The sequence below is a fragment of the Mytilus galloprovincialis genome, chromosome 2, assembly GCF_965363235.1.
Source record: "Mytilus galloprovincialis chromosome 2, xbMytGall1.hap1.1, whole genome shotgun sequence".
In the NCBI taxonomy this organism is placed as follows: Eukaryota; Metazoa; Mollusca; class Bivalvia; order Mytilida; family Mytilidae; genus Mytilus; species Mytilus galloprovincialis.
In genome coordinates, this window is record NC_134839.1 from 110,917,519 (window position 1) to 110,938,158 (window position 20,640).

At 32.9% G+C, this 20,640-nt stretch overlaps 1 protein-coding gene across 3 annotated transcripts; it reads left to right on the plus strand.

Moving 5' to 3' along the window:
* Window positions 1-589: 589 nt before the first annotated feature.
* On the plus strand, window positions 590-20,344 carry LOC143065366 (uncharacterized). Of its 3 annotated transcripts, XM_076238899.1 has the most exons (5): window positions 590-862; window positions 4,300-4,422; window positions 9,315-9,373; window positions 16,815-17,184; window positions 19,544-20,344. In XM_076238899.1, the coding sequence occupies exons 3-5, from the start codon at window positions 9,371-9,373 to the stop codon at window positions 20,041-20,043; spliced, it is 873 nt and encodes a 290-aa protein (XP_076095014.1). In that variant the 5' UTR covers window positions 590-862; window positions 4,300-4,422; window positions 9,315-9,370; the 3' UTR covers window positions 20,044-20,344. The 3 variants fall into 3 exon arrangements, with proteins under 3 accessions (XP_076095014.1, XP_076095013.1, XP_076095015.1); XM_076238898.1 differs by lacking the exon at window positions 4,300-4,422; XM_076238900.1 differs by lacking the exons at window positions 590-862; window positions 4,300-4,422 and adding an exon at window positions 4,204-4,222.
* The last annotated feature ends 296 nt before the right edge of the window (window positions 20,345-20,640 follow it).

Sequence of the window (20,640 nt, forward strand, 5' to 3'; positions counted from 1 at the left end):
TTAAAATTTCTCATTAAAAGGGTGTTATAGTTATAAGTAGTGTTTAATTTTTGATGTTATTGAACTATTCGAACCTGTTGAAACCGTTGAAACCAGAAATTCAACATGACGGCGCACTCCTAAGTATTGCGAGTGAAAACCAATTTAAAGTTTTAAACTTATTGTAGATAAGAAAACCGAAAGAATATTTACTACAAAATTATTCTATTAATTTTCATTTCATAAATTTTGTGACAAAAACTTAATGATTTAAGTAATGTATATCAAACTATTGTACAAAAATTAATTAGTTTGACCGTTAATGAACTGAGGGACAGTTATGTCGTAAATAAGAAAGTCTTAATGTGTATACTTTCAGATTATCACATTTTGTTTAACTAGGCTTTAGTGCTCATATCTTAACATTTATTATAAACCCGACATAGCAGCATATAATTTTGATAAGTGGACTTAAAGAAAGAAGTTTATATTGTTTATCACAATAAGGATTAGAGAAAATAAGTAAACAGATTTTCTCCATAACACTTATAAATATTAGTATCTACTAAGTCCATCGTATATAATGACCCCATTTATCGCTTGTGATAAGTGATTATTATATACCACCCCGTGTCATAAAAACACTAACGGTTGGTTTGACTGTGGACAAAGTAATTTGATAATGATGAGATGACGTCAGGCTCAAGACCATAGAGACATAAATTGTTTCCCTTAATTCATATGATTGTAATCATAAGGAACTGGAATATTTACTGAATAATATCTGACGATTCTATCGGCTACTTAAAGTCACTTGGCTGTAGTTGACACGCGATAATTGGAGGCACAGTTATGACGTTATAGTGGATATAAGTTATTTAAGGTAAATATAGTTCGTACTAACTGTACTCGGCTGTTCGAATTCGGTCACTAGTATATTTTAACGTATAATAGGTATCAAAGATAGTAGGGCATTATTTTGTATGCATATATCGCATATGTAATTTGTCCGTGTACTTGATTTATAGGATCAAATGATGATCTTTCTGTATTTTGTAAATGAATTAAATGTACCCTGTTCAGTATATGTGGATCATAAATGTGGAAAAATGTAGGTTAACCTTGCCGAGCAATATGTATATGACATACGCAATGGTGAAAACTATCTGTACCATTGTTATTCTATGTTATTGAAAATGCTGATCTTTTTGTTGAAGCTAGCCTACCTTTGGTTGAAAGGAGCAAAAGAAAAAAACATGATCTGTCAATATTGTCTTCTGCTGACAAATAAATCTGGAGATTAAAAAATCTTATCGAATTTCATATCAACTGATCAAACATACATCTGATATATACTTAATGGACAAAATCAACTATATATCTAACCTGTATGATTCAGGCTGTGAGTAGTTTGAGCACAAAGTTAAATTCTTAGAACTAGTGAAAAAAAAATAGACCATAGTGACACGGACAAGAAGACACGGACAGCATGACACGGACAGTATGACACGGACAGTATAAAGGTGAACCTAATGTTTTATAAGCTGATTGACCCTAGATAAATAGTTAATAAATACTTAAATTGAAATTGGCTTTTACTTTATAGAACATAATTTATTCAGCAAATTAATTAACTATCACCTTATCTTTATATGATTATCAATTGAAATAAAATACCCCTAAATATCTTACACTGTTAGTATCAGTCACATTTTTAATTTCTTTACATTTAATTCTGTAGTCCTGCATGACTATATAAAAAAATGCAGATAATAAGTAAACTTCTACTTTTAGCGAATAGATCGGAAAGAGGGCATATATATGTGCTTTAACAAGGACGATAAACAAATATTGAGAAAGGAACCGAAGAACATTGATTAAAATATAAATGTACTTAAATGAAAACAATTTTGAGAGACTAGTCCTTTTAATCGACTATTTAACCCATTTATTACCGCATAGATAATGTTCTTTCTTTAAATTCAGAAAACTATAACTAGTGCTGACTGAGTTAATTTTAAAGAGATGTTTGTTCAGTATTAAAGTGCATCGCCCTGTATATCATTATGATACTTTAAATATGACATTTCAAAATGAAAAGGTTCCAAAGAGGTAAGAAAAGATGACTGTTAGTTTTGCTTTGGATGTTGACTTGTAGCTGGAAATGACCGTGAATGTCGAATAAGAAAAAGAGTACTAGTGAAATAACAAACGACAGCTCCATTTGAATTATTTATCTCGCAGGTGAAACGACATTTGGAGACTAGGGTCTGCTAAATCTAACAGGAGTTCCGTCTTACTGGTTGATGTTTATAAGAAAGCTAATGCCTTGAAGATAGAAAAGAGAACTTGTTTCTTCGACATCTTTACGGACGCCACCATGATTCGGATAGATTTGCTTTTGATGTTGATTTGTTTGACTGCACCAAATGCACTTTTCGACAATCGATCTCACTCAATATTACCCAAGTCCAAAATATTTGAAAATTCATTCTTTTTGAAAGACGAAGAGCATATAAATCAAACGAGCAAAATTATAACCAAAGCCGGTCAAGGAACCAGAGCTTGGCTTGAGGGATGCATGCTCATTTATTCAAAATTTTTAACTTCACTTACCATACATGATGGTCTTGAAATATAGAGTAAAGGTATTGGTCTAGCAATTTATCTTAATTATGTGCTATAGTGTTCATTAATTCGTCTTTATAGGATATTACCTTTACTATTTAGTTCATTTTGGTAATACCTCTTTATCGTAGCTTTGTACGTATACATCTCGTCATTGTTTTATTGTTCTATGACAAATTTTGTATTTTCGTCTTTCATTTTTGCTAATATCTATATGGCAATTTTTGTTGTTGTTGTTGGCATATTTGTTTGTTTAAAGAGATTAAGATAAGAACACAATGCTGACTAGTGTACCCCTATAATTGTTTTTACATTGTCCGTGTATAAATTTTGAAATTAATAAGAATTATGGTTTCAACTCCCTCAAGCAAAGTTAGCTTTAGATGAATTTGGCTATTTATTTTAGGTATTTTTGACATATAGCTCTTCAACGGTTTCGCTTCTTATACATCTTCGGATTTCAAATGTTTGGCTTTGAGCGTTCCTGATGATGGAAAATCCAGAAAAGCGCTTCGGACGCAAGAAATTATTAAACGTGTTATTTTCAATTTAATTAGTTTATGTCTTTTTTTTCGTTCACTTATTGTTGTCAGTACAATATATTTGTATGAGATTGTCATAAAAGTGAAAGGTATAGCTAGCTAGAAAACCAACTTTCTACATAAGGAAATGTATGTATCAATTCAGATGTATAACAGTTGTTTTCTTTTCGTTTGATGAGTTTGAGATTTTGGTTTAGCCATTTGATGAGGGACTTTCCATTTTTAAATTTCCTTGAAGTTCAATATTTTTGTTATTTCACTTTTATCATTTTCAAAATTTTGTAAAAGGAAATTTTGATAACACAATATCCGTAATGTATATGCTGTACCTAAATAACGCCTACTGGACTGGTGATACCATTGAGTACACTAGCAGAGGTATTGATGCTACAGGAAACACTAGAAAAGAAGGATTATAATTCCAACAGCTGTTCAAATTTTCAGCTTCTGTTTCCTAGTTGGTTTAAATAACTGAAAATATTTGTTTTTTTCCTTTTATTTCGTCTGTTTTGATTGTAAATGTCCTATGTATCGTCCTATGGTTTCTAGGTTTTAAAAATACTTGAAGTATATGCTAATATGAAAATAAATATGGTTCATATGGTTGATCTAAATTGATGTCACATGAATCTATAATCAAGTCCTTATTGCACCTGTGTAGATATGTTGGATATTTTCAATCATGTTTCTAGGCGTAGATTAAGCCACGGTGATCGTTCAAATACGTTACCTACAGTGCCTCTTGTTTACCTAGCATAAAGAATTAAGAGAACACTTTATAAACTTTGTGCATTCGATGTTGTTTTCCGGATTTACAGGGCGTCTTAACTATTATTGTAATTTGTTCGAAGTTATCCTTGTTTTATCGATGTCATCTGTTTATACGAATGATGGATTTTAATTACCTCTGGATACTTTCTCCCTGTTTATATTATGGTACCAGATTTAATGAGAAGTTGTATGCACATTTTTTATTCTACTAGATATTGGAATCTTTGAGGAAGAGAAGCTGGTGTCACAGTTTCAAAGAAACCCTGATCTTATTGTAGAAACAAGATAGTGATTCTGAAAAAGTAATTAATATAGTATTTATCAGACTAAAAATGAAAGCTACTTATGAAAATGTTATTATCTATTTTTTGTTATACAGTAGAATGAAGGAAGATCCGACACTTCTCCTTTGATTGACAATCTAAAGAACTTCGTCTACAGCAAGCACCAGTTTCCAAGTAAATTATTACCGCCAACATCCTTATCAAGTAGTTGACTTTATGTAAGCTACAAACAAACTGATAGTGTGTGGGTCTTTTTTCTATAGGGGCAACGAGAAAGATACTAAGTAATTAGTCAGCAACAAACGGGTATTTGAAGACAGATGCATCATTAATTTTTCTTAGATTTATCTATTTTTTCTACGTTTTTTATTTTTCTATTTAAATGAACCACTTCACAGCTTTAACCCATCAAGAATGAGTATACGTAGCTAAGTTCAACGTTTGTCCATTTTCTGGAACAACCCGTCATTGAATTTATAAGTATTTCAAAGTAGTGTTTTCTGTTTTAGGATAAGATTATATGTCTCCCCCTAGTGAACTGATTTCGTACAGAAGCACTGTTGACATTTCGAAGGTTATTAGTTATAATATGGATAACATAATAAAATAATTATATATAGGATTGCAGAATTTGTAATACTGCAATCAAGAGTTGAAGTTGTCAATTTTGAGTCTTTGATGGATAATATCCAAGATGAAAGATGTAAATATAAAAATTTAAAGATATGGTATGATTGCCAATGAGACATCTCTGCACCCTGATACCAAATGACATAAAGTTTACAGCCATAGGTCAATGTATAAACTTACGGCCTGATTAATGTACAAAAATAATAAACAATAAGAGGCTCACTGTAACTTGAATCGCTTATTTGTTGTTTGTTTTTATAATTTTTCATCAAAGTTTTTCTTTTGCTTTTAAATTTTTAATGTATAATAAATAAGTGTGTACACGAACCAGTGTGGAAAGTATCCGGCATTGTGAGAGTATTACATGACAATTAGGAAAGGTGAGCGAAAAACATTAAACGAAAAGAAAATATGAAACATAACAACAAGTGACAACCACTTAAGTTATGGGATTGTGTGTTGTGCAGGGAGAGATAAAATGTATATACAGTATCCAAACCATGTCTTAGACATGGGAGTTTGGTGTTACGGTATCCACACCATGTCTCAAACATGGGAGTTTGGTGTTACGGTATCCACACCATGTCTCAAACATGGGAGTTTGGTGTTACGGTATCCACACCATGTCTCAAACATGGGAGTTTGGTGTTACGGTATCCACACCATGTCTCAAACATGGGAGTTTGGTGTTACGGTATCCACACCATGTCTCAAACATGGGAGTTTGGTGTTACGGTATCCACACCATGTCTCAAACATGGGAGTTTGGTGTTACGGTATCCACACCACGTCTCAAACATGGGAGTTTGGTGTTACAGTATCCACACCACGTCTCAAACATGGGAGTTTGGTGTTACAGTATCCAAACCACGTCTTAAACATGGGAGTTTGGTGTTACAGTATCCAAACCACGTCTTAAACATTGGAGTTTGGTGTTACAATAAAACACAATCATTTACTTTTCTTTAAATATAATTCCGGTATGTAACAGTGCGTTTATTTATTTCATATAAGCTAGAGGTACTAAATTTATTGGTGAAAGGGTTAAGATTTTCAATTTTAGGGTCAATAACCAAAGCAAAACGGTTGTCTTATTCGTCTTAAAATTTAGGGGCAGATAGTTCTTGACATAATGAACATTTTTATCCCATGTCAGATATGCTACAAATCCATTTGTTTTTGTAGATATGAGCCAAAAATGCAATTTACCCCTACGTTCTATTTTTATCCATGGCAGCCATGTTTTTGACCCAACAGAACACTTTATACTAGATACCATAAGGATCATTCAGCTACAGTTTGATTAAATTGGTTCAGTAGTTCAGAGGGAAGATCTTTGAAATAGTGAACATCGGACGAACGACGACCGACGCCAATTGTTGGCAAGACCTTACATTGTCTTTTGAAAAAGTGAGCTAATAAACAAGAATGATATACAGCAACAACCGAAAATATATGTTAGTGTATATGTTAGCTTATAATGTTTTTAATAGGGAAACGTCACTTTGATTTTCAAATTTAATTTTTACAGATAATAAAGCTTCAAAAGGGTGTAATGCATACATTCTAGTGATATGATGTATACATGTATCCAGTGGGTTTTGATCACTTATGTACATATTATACGTCAGTTATAGAAAAACGATGAAGGGTGTATGGTTATTAATCACAAGGATAACCGTGGCTATGTTCACACATTCAAATTTCATCACATCATCTTCGAATTCTGACAAATAAGCAATTAGACATCTGATGAAATACAAGATGCCGATTCATTGTATCTAATACTCGTCAGTTCGTGTTTACAAGTAGGCGGTACTGAAAAGTAATAGATATACTAGTGTCCACATGTAAGAGCGAGTCTTAAAACAAGGAAGACGTAGACATTCTTTCAGAATGGATTAAGGTAGTGAGGTCGTGGATACAAATCAGAATTAAGAAACTGAATGGGTCTATCAATGTCTATTCTATGTCCATCTTTAAAGACCCAAATGTTGCAAAACATTTATCCTACCTCCATGACAAATATGTTGTTGTCACCGCAGATAAAGCCCCAAACAACATCGTTTTTGTGTGTAAAACTCATTACATTAACTGCTTGATAAACTAATTAGGTATTGACAATTCACTTGGAAACTCAACATATACCCTCACGACACTTACCAAAGAGGAAGTCTTGGATAATCATAGGTCTGTTCTGTGTTCCTTTGGAATTTTAACCAAATATGAAGAACTGGATCTACCATCAATGTATTAGATACCTTAACTACATAAGTGTCCTTACAAACAACGGTATATTGCTGGGTCTTCCAAGTGCTCCACAAAACCTCTTTCTAAATTGTTAACATCTATTTTATCAGCAGTTAAAGACGGGCTTCAAAGTTATTGTGAAATTGCCTATTCTAGAGGTGGCGTGAATCAGATGTTGATACTTAAAAATTCCAAAGATCTTTTAGAGTACATACAATCTAACTCTCTTTCATCTTGTAATAGTATTAAAATATTTGACTTTTCTACACTTTACACAAGTATTCCACATTCCAAACTAAAAGACAAATTGAAAGAGTTGTAATTGCTTTGTTTCATAAAAAAGAATGGCAAACGTAGATACAAATTTCTTGTTTTAGGGAGGGAAAAATCCTACTTTGTAAAGGATCACTCTGATTCAAACAAAAAGTTCTCTGAAACTGACGTTTGATTTCTTGACGTTGATTTCTTGATTAACAACATATTTGTTACGTTCAAAGGACGTGTTTTTCAACAGACTGTCGACATTCCAATGGGAACAAATTGTGCCCCTCTTCTTGCCGACTTGTTTTTTTTTATTATTAGGAGGCTAACTTCATGCAGGAACTTCTTAGGAAGAAAGATAAGAAGTTAGCAATATCCTTTACCTCTACTTGCCGCTATATAGATGATGTTCTTTCACTAAATAATTCAAAATTTGGTGACTATGTTGTATGCATCTATCCCATCGAACCAGAGATAAAGGATACTACAGATACAGTTAAGTCGGCCTCATATCTTGACTTACATCTAGAAATTGACAATGAGGTTTGGTTGAAAACAAACCTTTACGACAAAAGAGATGATTTCAGCTTTTCAATTGTGAACTTTCCATTTCTAAGTAGCAACATTCCAGCAGCACCTCCATACGGGGAATAAATCTCCTAATTGATACGATATTCCCGTGCTTGCATTTCCTATCATGATTTTCTTGATAGAGGGTTGCTGCTCACAAGGAAGCTATCAAACCAAGAGTTCCAAATGGTAAAGTTGAAATCATCCCTTTGTAAGTTTTATTCAGTTGGAGAGCGGTCGAAATAAATTTTCAATGAAACTCAAAGTAAATGGAGATAACTATAAAATAGTTTTATAAAAGTCAGAGGAATTAGAGTCATATTAGAATTGAGAAAGGCGCCTTAAACCTATGTTTTAGACCATTGCCATAATCGTGCATACCATTATGATTTTTAAATACCCTTATTGATCGTAAAAGTGATACGGTTTTAGGCGTAAAAGTGGTTCATATTGGAAATTGTCTGTCGTTACACAAGTGCAATCTATAATGATGGCATATGCGCGAAACGTCACTTTCATTGGGTGTACTGATTCGCTGCAACATTAAGCTGTTCTAAGAAGAATAACCGTGGCTTATATCCCGCTAATGATCGCTAATGTTCATGTTCAAAATGAATTTTGAGGAATGAGATGCGTATAATTACCAATGAGAGTCAGACAGCAACCTACTTGCACTGACAACAATGAACTACTAACAAGATCAATGGACCAATATACGATCTTCAAAATAGACGTGTCTGCACATTATGTCTAGTTGTAAATCGTGCAAGATGACACTATATACTATCAACACCGAATTCACAGAAATATTGTTCAGTCAACTTTGATAGACAAATGCGCATGCGGCGTGGATAACCTAGTTTTCTTTATAGAGCTCCACTTTTTTTTTAAATCGACAAAAGGTATACAAATGTATGTACAATAAAATCCAATGCAAACACTAAACTCGATAATACAATCATATGATAGATCAATTAATACCAAAAGACTTCTAGCAGTATCCATCTGAGAATTAAAACACAAGCATGGTTATGTTCAAATTTTTATTGTACTTGAATCATACTAAAATATTAATATTTGCTACGAATTGTTTTTGTCATGACATACGATCTCGTCAAATAACAAATAAAACAGAATCAGGTGAATTAAATTGACTCTCATACTTTTACAACCCCTTTTTATAAAGCATAAATAATGAATGAACAAAATCCTTCGAAGCGTGTCTCGGTCGATACACTCACTCTGGATGTAAATATCCAAACATTCAGTCCTATTTTATGAATGAATTCGTTTCTCGCCCATGGATATGTCATGGACTTTTAATTAATTAATTGTGACTTGTGTATTAAACCATTTACGTCTGTAGATAAGTAGTTAACAATAGTTTTTATTTATATAGATATGGATTATAAGAAGGAATAAAAGATGCTAACATAGACTGTACACAAAGCTTAAATGGTAAGTAATGACAAAAACACATATTTTACCAAATAGTCTAAAAATAGCAAGAAACTAACAATAGTTAAATAGAAAAGTTTTTTCATTTCTGCATACTAACGTTTACCTAAACTGAAAGAACATAGGCATTGCTATTCTAGTAGTGAACAACAATTACATTAATCTTTACAGCATCAAATGCCCTAAGCAAATACATATTGCTTATTATACCAATCATGTGCCCACAGGGACCAATAAAATTTTTTATCATACATGCAATCTGGTACATTCAACGTATTAATACAAAGTAATTGGTCGAGGAAAAATATTGTTTCATATATAGGCTCTATTTGAGACAAGTTAAAAGAAACGTACAAATAATTCATGCAGAATTTTTTCGTAAATACAGATTACAGTTAATTGAACTTGAGGTTTTCTTTTATTGAGCATTGTAAAAGTTTGTTCATAGTAATGAAATGAAAAGTAAGTTTAAAAGTCAGTAAGCACCTGATTGTTTATACCATGCAATCATCACGGGTAGCCTTAACGGTTAACGTCACAGTCAACAAGTTACTCCGATTACACACAGTAATGTCAGTGTCCTAATATCAACCGGCAAATATTTATCACATACTTTACTCTTTAATATGGACTGTGTTTACTGTTCTAATAGGACTGTATCTTAACTGTTCAAATGAGACTGTATGTTTACTGTTCTAATAGGACTGTATCTTAACTGTTCAAATGAGACTGTATGTTTACTGTTCAAATGGGACTGTATCTTAACTGTTCAAACGGGACTGTAGCTTGACTGTTCAAATGGGACTGTAACTTTACTGTTCACATGGGACTGCACCTTTACTGTTCACATGGGACTGTACATTTACTGTTCACATGGGATTGTACCTTTACCGTTCACATGGGACTGCACCTTTACTGTTCACATGGGACTGCACCTTTACTGATCATTGTTCACATAGGACTGTACCTTTACTGTTCACATGGGACTGTGCCTTTACTGTTCACATGGGACTGTGCCTTTACTGTTCACATGGGACTGTACCTTTACTGTTCACATGGGACTGTACCTTTACTATTCACATTGGACTGCACCTTGACTGTTCACATGGGACTGCACATTGACTGTTCACATGGGACTGCGCCTTTACTGTTCACATGGGACTGCGCCTTTACTGTTCACATGAGACTGCGCCTTTACTGTTCACATGGGACTGTGCCTTAACTGTTCAAATGGGACTGTATCTTAACTGTTCACATGGGACTGCGCCTTAACTGTTCACATGGGACTGTGCCTTAACTGTTCAAATGGGACTGTACCTTAACTGTTCACATGGGACTGTGCCTTTACTGTTCAAATGGGACTGTACCTTTACTATTCACATGGGAATGTGCCTTTACTGTTTACATAGGACTGTACCTTTACTGTTCACATGGGACTGTACCTTTAGTGTTCACATAGGACTGTACCTTTACTGTTCACATGGGACTGTGCCTTTACTGCTCATATGGGCTGCGCCTTTACTATTCACATGGAACTGTACCTTTACTGTTCAAATTGGACTGTACCTAGGACTGTACCTTTACTGCTCATATGGGAATGTACCTTTACTGCTCAAATGGGACTGTATGTTTTCTGTTCAAATGGGACTGTAGCTTTGCTGTTCGAACTGGACTGTAGAGGAGGGGTAGTTGTTTGTATTTAGTTATGCTGGACTGGCTCTTTTAGAGGAGGGTAGTTGTCAATATTAAGTAATGATGGACTGTCTTATTTGGAGAGGGTTAGTTAATAATGATACGTAGACGAAACGTGCGTCTGGCGTACTAAATTATATTCCTGGTATCTTTGATAACTATTATATATAAATCAATTGTTTGTAGAGGATTTACACTATTTTCAGTCAAAACATTCTAACATTGTTTGGAAATTCAATAATGACACCCTACAGCTGTATCTTTTAATGAGTATGTCAGATGCGTTAACAGCCATTTAATTCAGTGCTTACTGTATACTTGCCAATTTTAATATTGAACATGTTAAGTAACTTGGTGGACATAGATTTACGCATATATCATTTGATCTCCGATTTAATACTAGCATATCAGTAAAGGATTATTGGTCTAGATGTCAAATGTTACTAGCTGCAAATAGCATTGACAAGCGGTATACATACATCATTGGACCTCCTGATTAGTATTGGCATACCAGTAATTGATGATTTGACTAGGGTAAAATGTTACTAGCTGGTCAGCTAGCTGTCTACATCTATTTGCCTACACTATAAACTGGCCAACAAGCTGTCTACAATGTTAACTTGTCAGCTATTTACCTACCATGTTAACTGGTCAGCTAGATGTCTACATCTGTTACTGTTAAGCTACTAGTATAGTAGCTACTAGCCTAAATGTTGACTATGTCTACAATGTTAACTGGTCAGCTAGTTGTCTACAATGTTTGCTGGTCAGCTAGATGTCTACTTCTATAACTGGTCAGCTATTTACCTAAAACGTTGATTTTTAGATAGCTGTCTGAAATGTTGGCTGGTCAGCTAGATGTCTACTTCTATTACTGGTCAGCTATTTGACTTAATTGTTGACTATTCAGCTACCCGTCTACAATGTTAACTGGTCAGCTAGGTGTCTACATCTATACCTGTTCAGCTATTTGCCTACAATGTGAACTGGTAATCTAGTTGTCTAACTTTATAACTGGTCAGCTATTTTCCTAAAATATTGATTATTCAGCAAGCTGTCTGCAATGTTAACTGATCAGCGTAATGTCTACTTCTATAACTGGACAGCTATTTGCCTACAATGTTATCTACGAGTCATCTAGCTGTTTATACACTGTGAAACTGTCCATTCGTTGTCTAAAATGTTTTAAACTGGTAAGCTATTTGCATATTTATTGTTGGGTTGCGGTGTCTCACTTGAACCAGTTCTTCGTTATCTTCTACATTTGTAATTGGTCCATTCAATATTTTGACCTCTGCTAAATGTTGAGCTTTTCTCATTACCTTGCCTTTGTCATTTGTTGAAGGTGGTAATTATGCCCTTTATTAGATGTATAGATATTACTTTTTTCGTCCTTTTTATAGACTTTGTCTTGAAGTTCATACAAAGCGGTCATACCACATGTTAATTTAACGGTACACACGATATATGCTTTAATTGAAGTAATGTTACATTGTGCGATGACCTATCCAAATATAAGAACAATAAGTATAACATTTGGTATATCACGGCATATCAACCATTAGTCAATGAGTTAACAAGACTCTCTACAACATAACCACCAATTACGCAGTCAAAAATAATGATTCTCTACTTATATTACACAGTTAACAAGTTCTCATCTCTATATGAAAATCAGTAATATTTATCAGTAAAAAGGATTGCATATCTACATCACAAACACCAGTTCATAAATTACGAAGTTAACAAGGATTGAATTCCTACAACGTGCAGACCAACAGTAAATTGCTCACATAACAATTATGATCCTATATGACGCGGAAATAAATAACTCTTTATGTTGAGCTTTGTCAGAAGGATGAATGTAACGCATCGTTTTACATTTATAAAGAAGAGACTTACAATGAAATTGTCTGTAGTGACTGATACACGATATATTTAAGATGCAACAGAAAATACCCAAGTGAAATACGATGCCGTTGCAATTTTTTTCTCACATAAAAGTCGTTTTTTAATATCATATCTCAGTGCAAAGTGAGGCAGTATTTTTGTTATGTCATCTCAGTGCATAATGATGCAGTATTTTATCTTTTTTGTTAATTCAAATACGATGACAATTTGTCATTAAAATCTTTAAAAAAAGTATTGAAATATTCAGTTACTGACCCTTAAACCAATTATGAATAAATCAAGAATACAAGATCAGTTACTTAGTTTATGGTAAAACCTAGCTTTAACTTTAACCGGTAAATGATGACACTTTCATGTATTGAGCGACAACGGTTTATCAGTATACATTCTAGCTGTTACTATAGCCGGTAAATGATGACACTAACTTTCAAGTATAGAGTGACAACGGTTTATCAGTATACACCCTAGCTACAACTTTAGGTGCGGTTGTGATGGCACTTTCATGTATAGAGCGACAACGGTTAATCAGTATACACCATAGCCGTAACTTAGCCGATAAACGATGACATTTTCAAGCACAGAGCGCCAGCGGTTTATAAGTATACACCATAGCCGTAACTTAGCCGGTAAAGGATGACACTTTCAAGCACAGAGCGACAGCGGTGTACCAGTATACAAATTTACCTAGCGTGTACACTGCCTCGATTTATTGATATATAAGATGGTTTTTTAATTGACTCTTAAAATACAAGGACAGTCTTTGAATTGAAAACTGGGTTATACAGAATTTCCTTTTTATATTATCATTATAACCTCACATGGTCCGTACGGATAACATCATTATAACCTCACATGGTTCGTACGGATAACATCATTATAACCTCACATGGTCCGTACGGATAACATCATTATAACCTCACATGGTCCGTACGGATAACATCATTATAACCTCACATGGTCCGTACGGATAACATCATTATTATTGAAAGAACATAGTCAATATATTTTGCATCCTTTTGACATGTTTAGTTTTTTAACATTTGCCATTTTTAGGTTTTATATTTGTCATTTCGGAGATTTTCATGGATGACTATGCAGTATTTGCTTTGCTCAATGTTGAAGGCCTTACTTTGACCTATAATTGAACATTTCTGTGTTATTTGGTCAATTGTGTAGAATGTTCTCATTGACAATCATATCCTCCCCTTTTCGTCATATTTAGCTCCTTGAGTGTTGGTAATTTTTATTTTGAGGTTTAAGCGTTCAATACGAAATGAAATCCAAAAAGGTGATTAGGACGCATCAACTTTATAGAATGTTATTTTCATTTACGTTATGACTGTCATTTAATCTGGTTAGTATAAGCTGGTGCTTGTAATCACGAACTCTAAGGCGTTAGATACATGTAGCTATGCAAATATATAATCTTCCTTAACCAATAAAAATCGTCCCACACACGCGATATAGACAAACTGTTAATTATAAATGACTTCAGATGTCTATTACGAGTTGGCAGTTCATATTAAGACAATTCATAATTAGGTAGGTACATTTGCTATGGATTGTCAAAAATATTTTTTGTTTGTATCCTTTAAAGTTGGTTTATTTCTAGGTATATATATATTAACGAAAAAGAATGATTATGTTTCTTTTATTTGTTTTAGCTTCTGTTTAAAATACAAATCGACCTCACAAGAAAATAAAAGAAGGAACAAACAAACCCGTTATACTCATGGGTTTGCCGATTATCTATTGTAAAACACGTACATCGGGGTAAATGTTTCCTACGTAAATATTTGCTCACCTTAATACTATAAACAGAGAAGATGTCACATGATTCCTAATGAGACAAAAGAAACAGAAATTTATAATTAGTTTTTATTTTTTATTACCAATTTTCATTAAAGGACTCATTCCTTGTAACTTCCGAAAATAAGATATTCTTTTCTATTTTTTTTTCTTTTTAACAAGTTTTTTTAAAATTTGTAATAATAAGAGGCTACTTTGAAAAAAAGTTTTAAAAGTAATTCTGAAATTCTTTTTGATGTCTGATGAACTAGATGTTAGAAGCAGAGAGAGTTTCTCAGAATATCTCGGAGTATTTGGTATCCCCAGTACTATCAACGTTGGTTATAGGAACATACCATAATTTGGGTTTCTAATATCTAGTTTGTCATCTGCAGTTTAAATTTAAAAAATAAACATAGAACAGAGTAATGATTATTCAAGATTTGTTAGTTACTTAGTGATGTTGGTGTACCTTTTGGTTTTCCTTATACATTTGCATTGCCTCATAATTTTTTCAATCAGTTTGTATAATGTTATATACATATTCAAAATGTATCATTTTGGGCCTCCTCCGCTGGGACAGCATATTTATCAGCAGTGTCAGATAGGATGTCTTGCAACATTGAGTCTTTGAAAATAATTTTTGCAAGATTCAACATAGATTCCTTAGGTTTCTTTATTCCTTATTTACTTCAACCACCTTTAATATGAATCAAATCCGAACGATTGTCTACGTTCAAACTCTGTTCTTTGTCTGTTGTAATCTCTGAGAGGCTCCCTAATCTAGTAACATATAGTTACGTTATAACATTTTTCTCTACCTCGTTGATTACCAAGACCCTTTTTCCACTGGCTTTTTTTTTTTTCAGAAAAATGGGTAAAATTACAGCTAAGTAAAGAATTGCATCTATTTAAAATGGAATGTATTGTCTTTAATACCCAATTTGACTTTGATGTTGTCAACATTTTTTTCTTGTTTAATCTTACTTTCTGCACCAAAATTAAGTTTTACACAAAAAAAACATTAAATCGCAATATATTATAGTTTTTACAACGTTTTAATTTTACCATGAATGACATAGTTTAATATCATATTCAAACATTAAATCCTTTGTTACCCAAACCATAATACTTTATTTTCTAACGAATAATATAATAGTGGTGTAACAGTAAATCATATTTGTAAATATTATTAACATCAACGGGATATCGGATGACTGTCATATTTTACTTGCTAATAATGTATATTGTGCATATAGACAGTATTATATAGATATATATTATATGAGATGCAGTCTAATAGCGACCTCTGGTGTAGGTTACGTTTGGCTTTTTGTGTTGTATCTGTTTCATTGACGTGTTTTTTTTTCTTAACAGACTGGTAATTCAATTAAAATATGTAATAAAGTATATACTTCATGTGCTACTTTAAGAGATAAAAGGGGTCGAAACGTTATATATTCAATCTAAAATTTTCGTTTTTTTTTTTTTTTACATTTCTATCCTTAAGACAGACAAACGCACTTTTTTTTTATTTTAAGAGATAAACACAAATAAATTTTTGTAAAATCCTTACGAAAATATTCATAACATGAATATGCACTTAATATGTCCAAAAATTCCTTGGAAATAATTTATTTTTAAAAAAGTTTCAGATTTTAGGAAAAAACGGCATTTTATGCGATATATTTATCAAATTAAAAAATATTATCATTGGTACGAATTATATTCATATATACGTTATCCAACCTAATGCCATTTGAAAAAAAAAACAGAGGTGTCCATGTACTCGTTTTCACGTTATATCAGTTTAAATGGTAAAAATAGACGAAAAATGCATCTTTTTAAAATATTGTAGGGTAGAAGACTACGACATTGGTTTTTATGTTTACGCAATTAATTGAAAACTGAAAAAAATACGGGGTATGTTTCTAACAATCAAACGATGTACTTGTTAATAAATTAGTTATAGAAACTGGATTGTATTATAACATAGCAAATATATTACATAATACATGTGAATATTGTAATGATGTGCTGTTAATTTCAGGGTACCATGTGTAAATTGTGTGCCTGGTGTAAAAAGGCCTTCAACAATCTACCGGACTACATTTTGATTATAACGTTTTTGATATATCTAAGTTCGGGAGTAAGTTCCCAGTTCAGTGTAGATCTACAAAGTAGGATACAGAGCGCAAGAAATAACAGTTGTGTAAATTGTAAACGAATTCTTGATATAAGTATAGCTGAGAAAAGACGTCTAGACATTCTGCTGAAGCGGATTAAAGACAGATTAGGAATAGAACCAATTAGAAAAGTAGCACAGGAAACAAATGCCAAACCGAGAGATTCACAATATGTTCAACCGAAATACACGTATCCAGAAACTTCAGAAATTGTTAGTTTTCCAGAAAAACAAGGTTAGTAAAAAATAGAATTTGTGAATGTAGACAATTTTTTTACGAAATACTTAAAGAACCCTCAAAACTAACTCATTTTCTATACAAAAAAAAAAAAAAAAAAAAAAAAAACCAACAACAACCCAGAATTTGTTTGACTAGAGGGATCCTTTTATCTTAGAACATATAAACCATAGAAACGTTTCTTTGAACAACTTTTCTACATTAGTAAATGCCTGTACTACGACAGGAATATGATGTGTTTGAGTTTTTGATTTTGCCATTTGATTAGGAACTTTTCGTTTTGAATTTTTCTCCGAATTCAGTATTTTTGTGATTTTACCTTTTAGAAGAAATAAAATAAAATGATATCATTTAATTCATTTTGATTTTGCCATTTGATTAGGAACTTTTCGTTTTGAATTTTTCTCCGAGTTCGGTATTTTTGTGATTTTACTTTTTAGAAATAAGTTAAAATTATACCATCTAATTTATATCTGAAAGGCAATTATAATTTTATTTGTATCAAATTTCTGTATTTGGTGAGATTTTCCAAGAGATTGTTGATAGACCATACGTTAATAACTTCTGTGTCATTTGTCTCTGGCGGAAAGTTGCATAATTTGCAATAGTACCACATCTTATATTTTGATAATTAATGTGAAATTAAGCGAAGGAAATTTGTGTTGCCTTTTTTTCTTGTGATGAATCTTTTATTCGAGTATGATATGTTACTCCTCCTGTTTATATTAGAAACGCCATTCTCTTCTACAAGGACTGATCGGCAAAGAAAACTTATATTTTTATATCATTTTTTATTTCAATTACTATTGCAACGTCTTTAATAATTGAAAAAATATGTTAACTGAGGTCAAAATATATTTACTGAGATCACAACATGTTAACCGAATTCCATAAGAGATTTGTAAATAATTAGTTTGCAACTATATTAAAATAGTTAAAATTGATTGATAATATCGAGGTTGAAAAAATGTATTTCTTTTGATTAAATTGGGAAGGACGATACTAATTCAAAACATATCATCATAAATAATCTAACTGTTACATCCCAGCTCCTTTGTTCTAACAGGGGTGATCTGACCCGGGTCACCCCTCCCATATCACCCCAGTTTGAGTTTCGTTGTTATGCATGCTTTCCTTTGTTCTGTAACATTTTGGCGGGAATGTCAAATCCACTATAAAACTTATAATTAAATATACAATTATACGGAAAAGACTATCTATCAAAATTCACGTAGAAAAAATCCAGTGTATATGCTGGGATTCGAACTCAAGACCTTTAACATATCAAGCCACGACACAACCACTACACCAGGACGACTGGATACAAATTTTCAGTAAATAACATACTTAAAGGAAGCAAGATATTTTTATAAGTGGGGCGAGTTGGCAGACCTTTATTCAGTGGGGTTTAAACCCTTTTCGTTAATAAGTGAGTTGTCAGTGATTGTTCAGTTTGATTTTACACTTTTTCAAAAGTTGGGCGAGTCGGTAAACAAGAGTGGGCCGATTTTTTTCATAAAGTGGCGATATAGGTTGGGGCGATTGGCCAGTGGTGCGAGTTGACATTGTTTGATATCTACTCATCGTGTTCGGGGGTCAAAAAGGGTATACATCATATAGTAATGTATAAAGTATATTATAATGGTTGTGTGGCGTTCTTAACTAGATTTTATTAAATGTAAATCGTTTTTCGTCTAATCTAAAACAGCTGGGATGTAAAATAGTTATCCTACTCGGACTTGGTTTGTCAGTGTTAGATCACCCTCTGGCCTCCGGCTATTGGGGTGATCTTACACTGACACACCGCGTCACCGTGGGATATAACTATTAATGATTGGTTTAAATGTGCTGTGGTTCAAAAGGAAATTATTATGAAATAAGTACCATACTAACGCCTTAAAAACAATAGCCGACAAATAAATTAAATTGATAATGGAAATTAGGAATATGTCAAAGAGACAACAATCCGAACAAAGAGCAGAAAACAGCTGAAGGCCACCAATGGGTCTTCAATACAGGGAGAAAATCCCACACCGGCCAGATTAATATCATATACAAGATGTATGAATAAAAAAGTAGTCAATTAACGTTGATAACAAGTGCTTAACCATATGATTGTAAATAAGAATTATTTAAAGTTTCAGTGTCATATATCGCATGAATTTACAAGTTGAAAACGTATAAATTCACAGCCATACAAAACGTTTATTACCTTGCTCAAAATTGTTACACCGCCATGCTTATTCACGCGCAAAATCTTTAGTCTAATTTTGAAATAGAAAACAGTTATTGGGCTATATGTGTCAGTAAAAATGTTTTATATATAACATGTTAATGGATTTTCTCTACTTTATAGATAATACAACTGGAAAAAATATTCTATTATTTACCATAGACGTGAGGAATAACCCTGGTCCTCTAGAAGCTATCAAAGCACACCTATGGATATTAGTTAAACAACGAAAACAAGGTCGCACCAGAGGCAAAAAAATATGGCTACGTGTGTCTCAAATTAATGATACAAACAATACAAATCAATACCTAACTTGTATACGGACTCGTGTGAAAAAGACACGGTGGCAAAAAATTGCACTTCCGGTTACTCTCATACAATCAATGATAGACAACCATGAACACGCACTTAAATTAAAAATATCTTGTAAGAAATGTGGCAAAATGGTCAGACTCGTCCTACAACGGAAACGACATCGAAAACGACGACATAAAGGGAAAAACAAAACCCACAAAAACAGAATAACTAGAAAAAGAAGGAATAGAAGACTGAAAAACAATGATAGTGTCCAACCATTCCTTGTAATAAGTACTCGATATAAATATAAACTTAAATTAATGTAGTTAGTGTAATTTAAGTATATGTATTTGTGTCTTTCTGTACGCCGGATAGAAAGTAAATCCTTTCAACTAAGAGTCTCCGATCAGCTGTAATGCTCATCCTGTCACGTGATTGTAAAACAGTTGTGTGTGACTGTCTTCATATAATCATCAAATATTTCGGAACAATACACAACGTTCCCGAAGAATTGTCTATCCAGTTAATGACGTCATCCAGCAGCAGAATTATAATATACAGTGTAACAGTGGTTTTATATTTTATGTCGGAACCATATTGAATGCTAACCAATTATAATGTCAAACACGTCTGGTTCGAGGATATAGAACCAGCCTTTCGTCAATCGTTGACATACCAGTGCGAGGAAATTCTTCTCAAGATTTTATGCACAAAGAAGGTATAGAAGTTTGTTATAAATCAAAACGATACCTGCGTATTTCAAAACGCTTTTATTACAAATGAAAACAATTAAACCAAAATTGAACCGAGTTCATTTGTAAATAATTTTGTTTTCCTGGAATTATAATGCAATGCCGACACTTAAGTTTGTTTACAATTTGGTATATTCAAGATTAAGCTGAAGACAGCTAGGGTCTTGTACT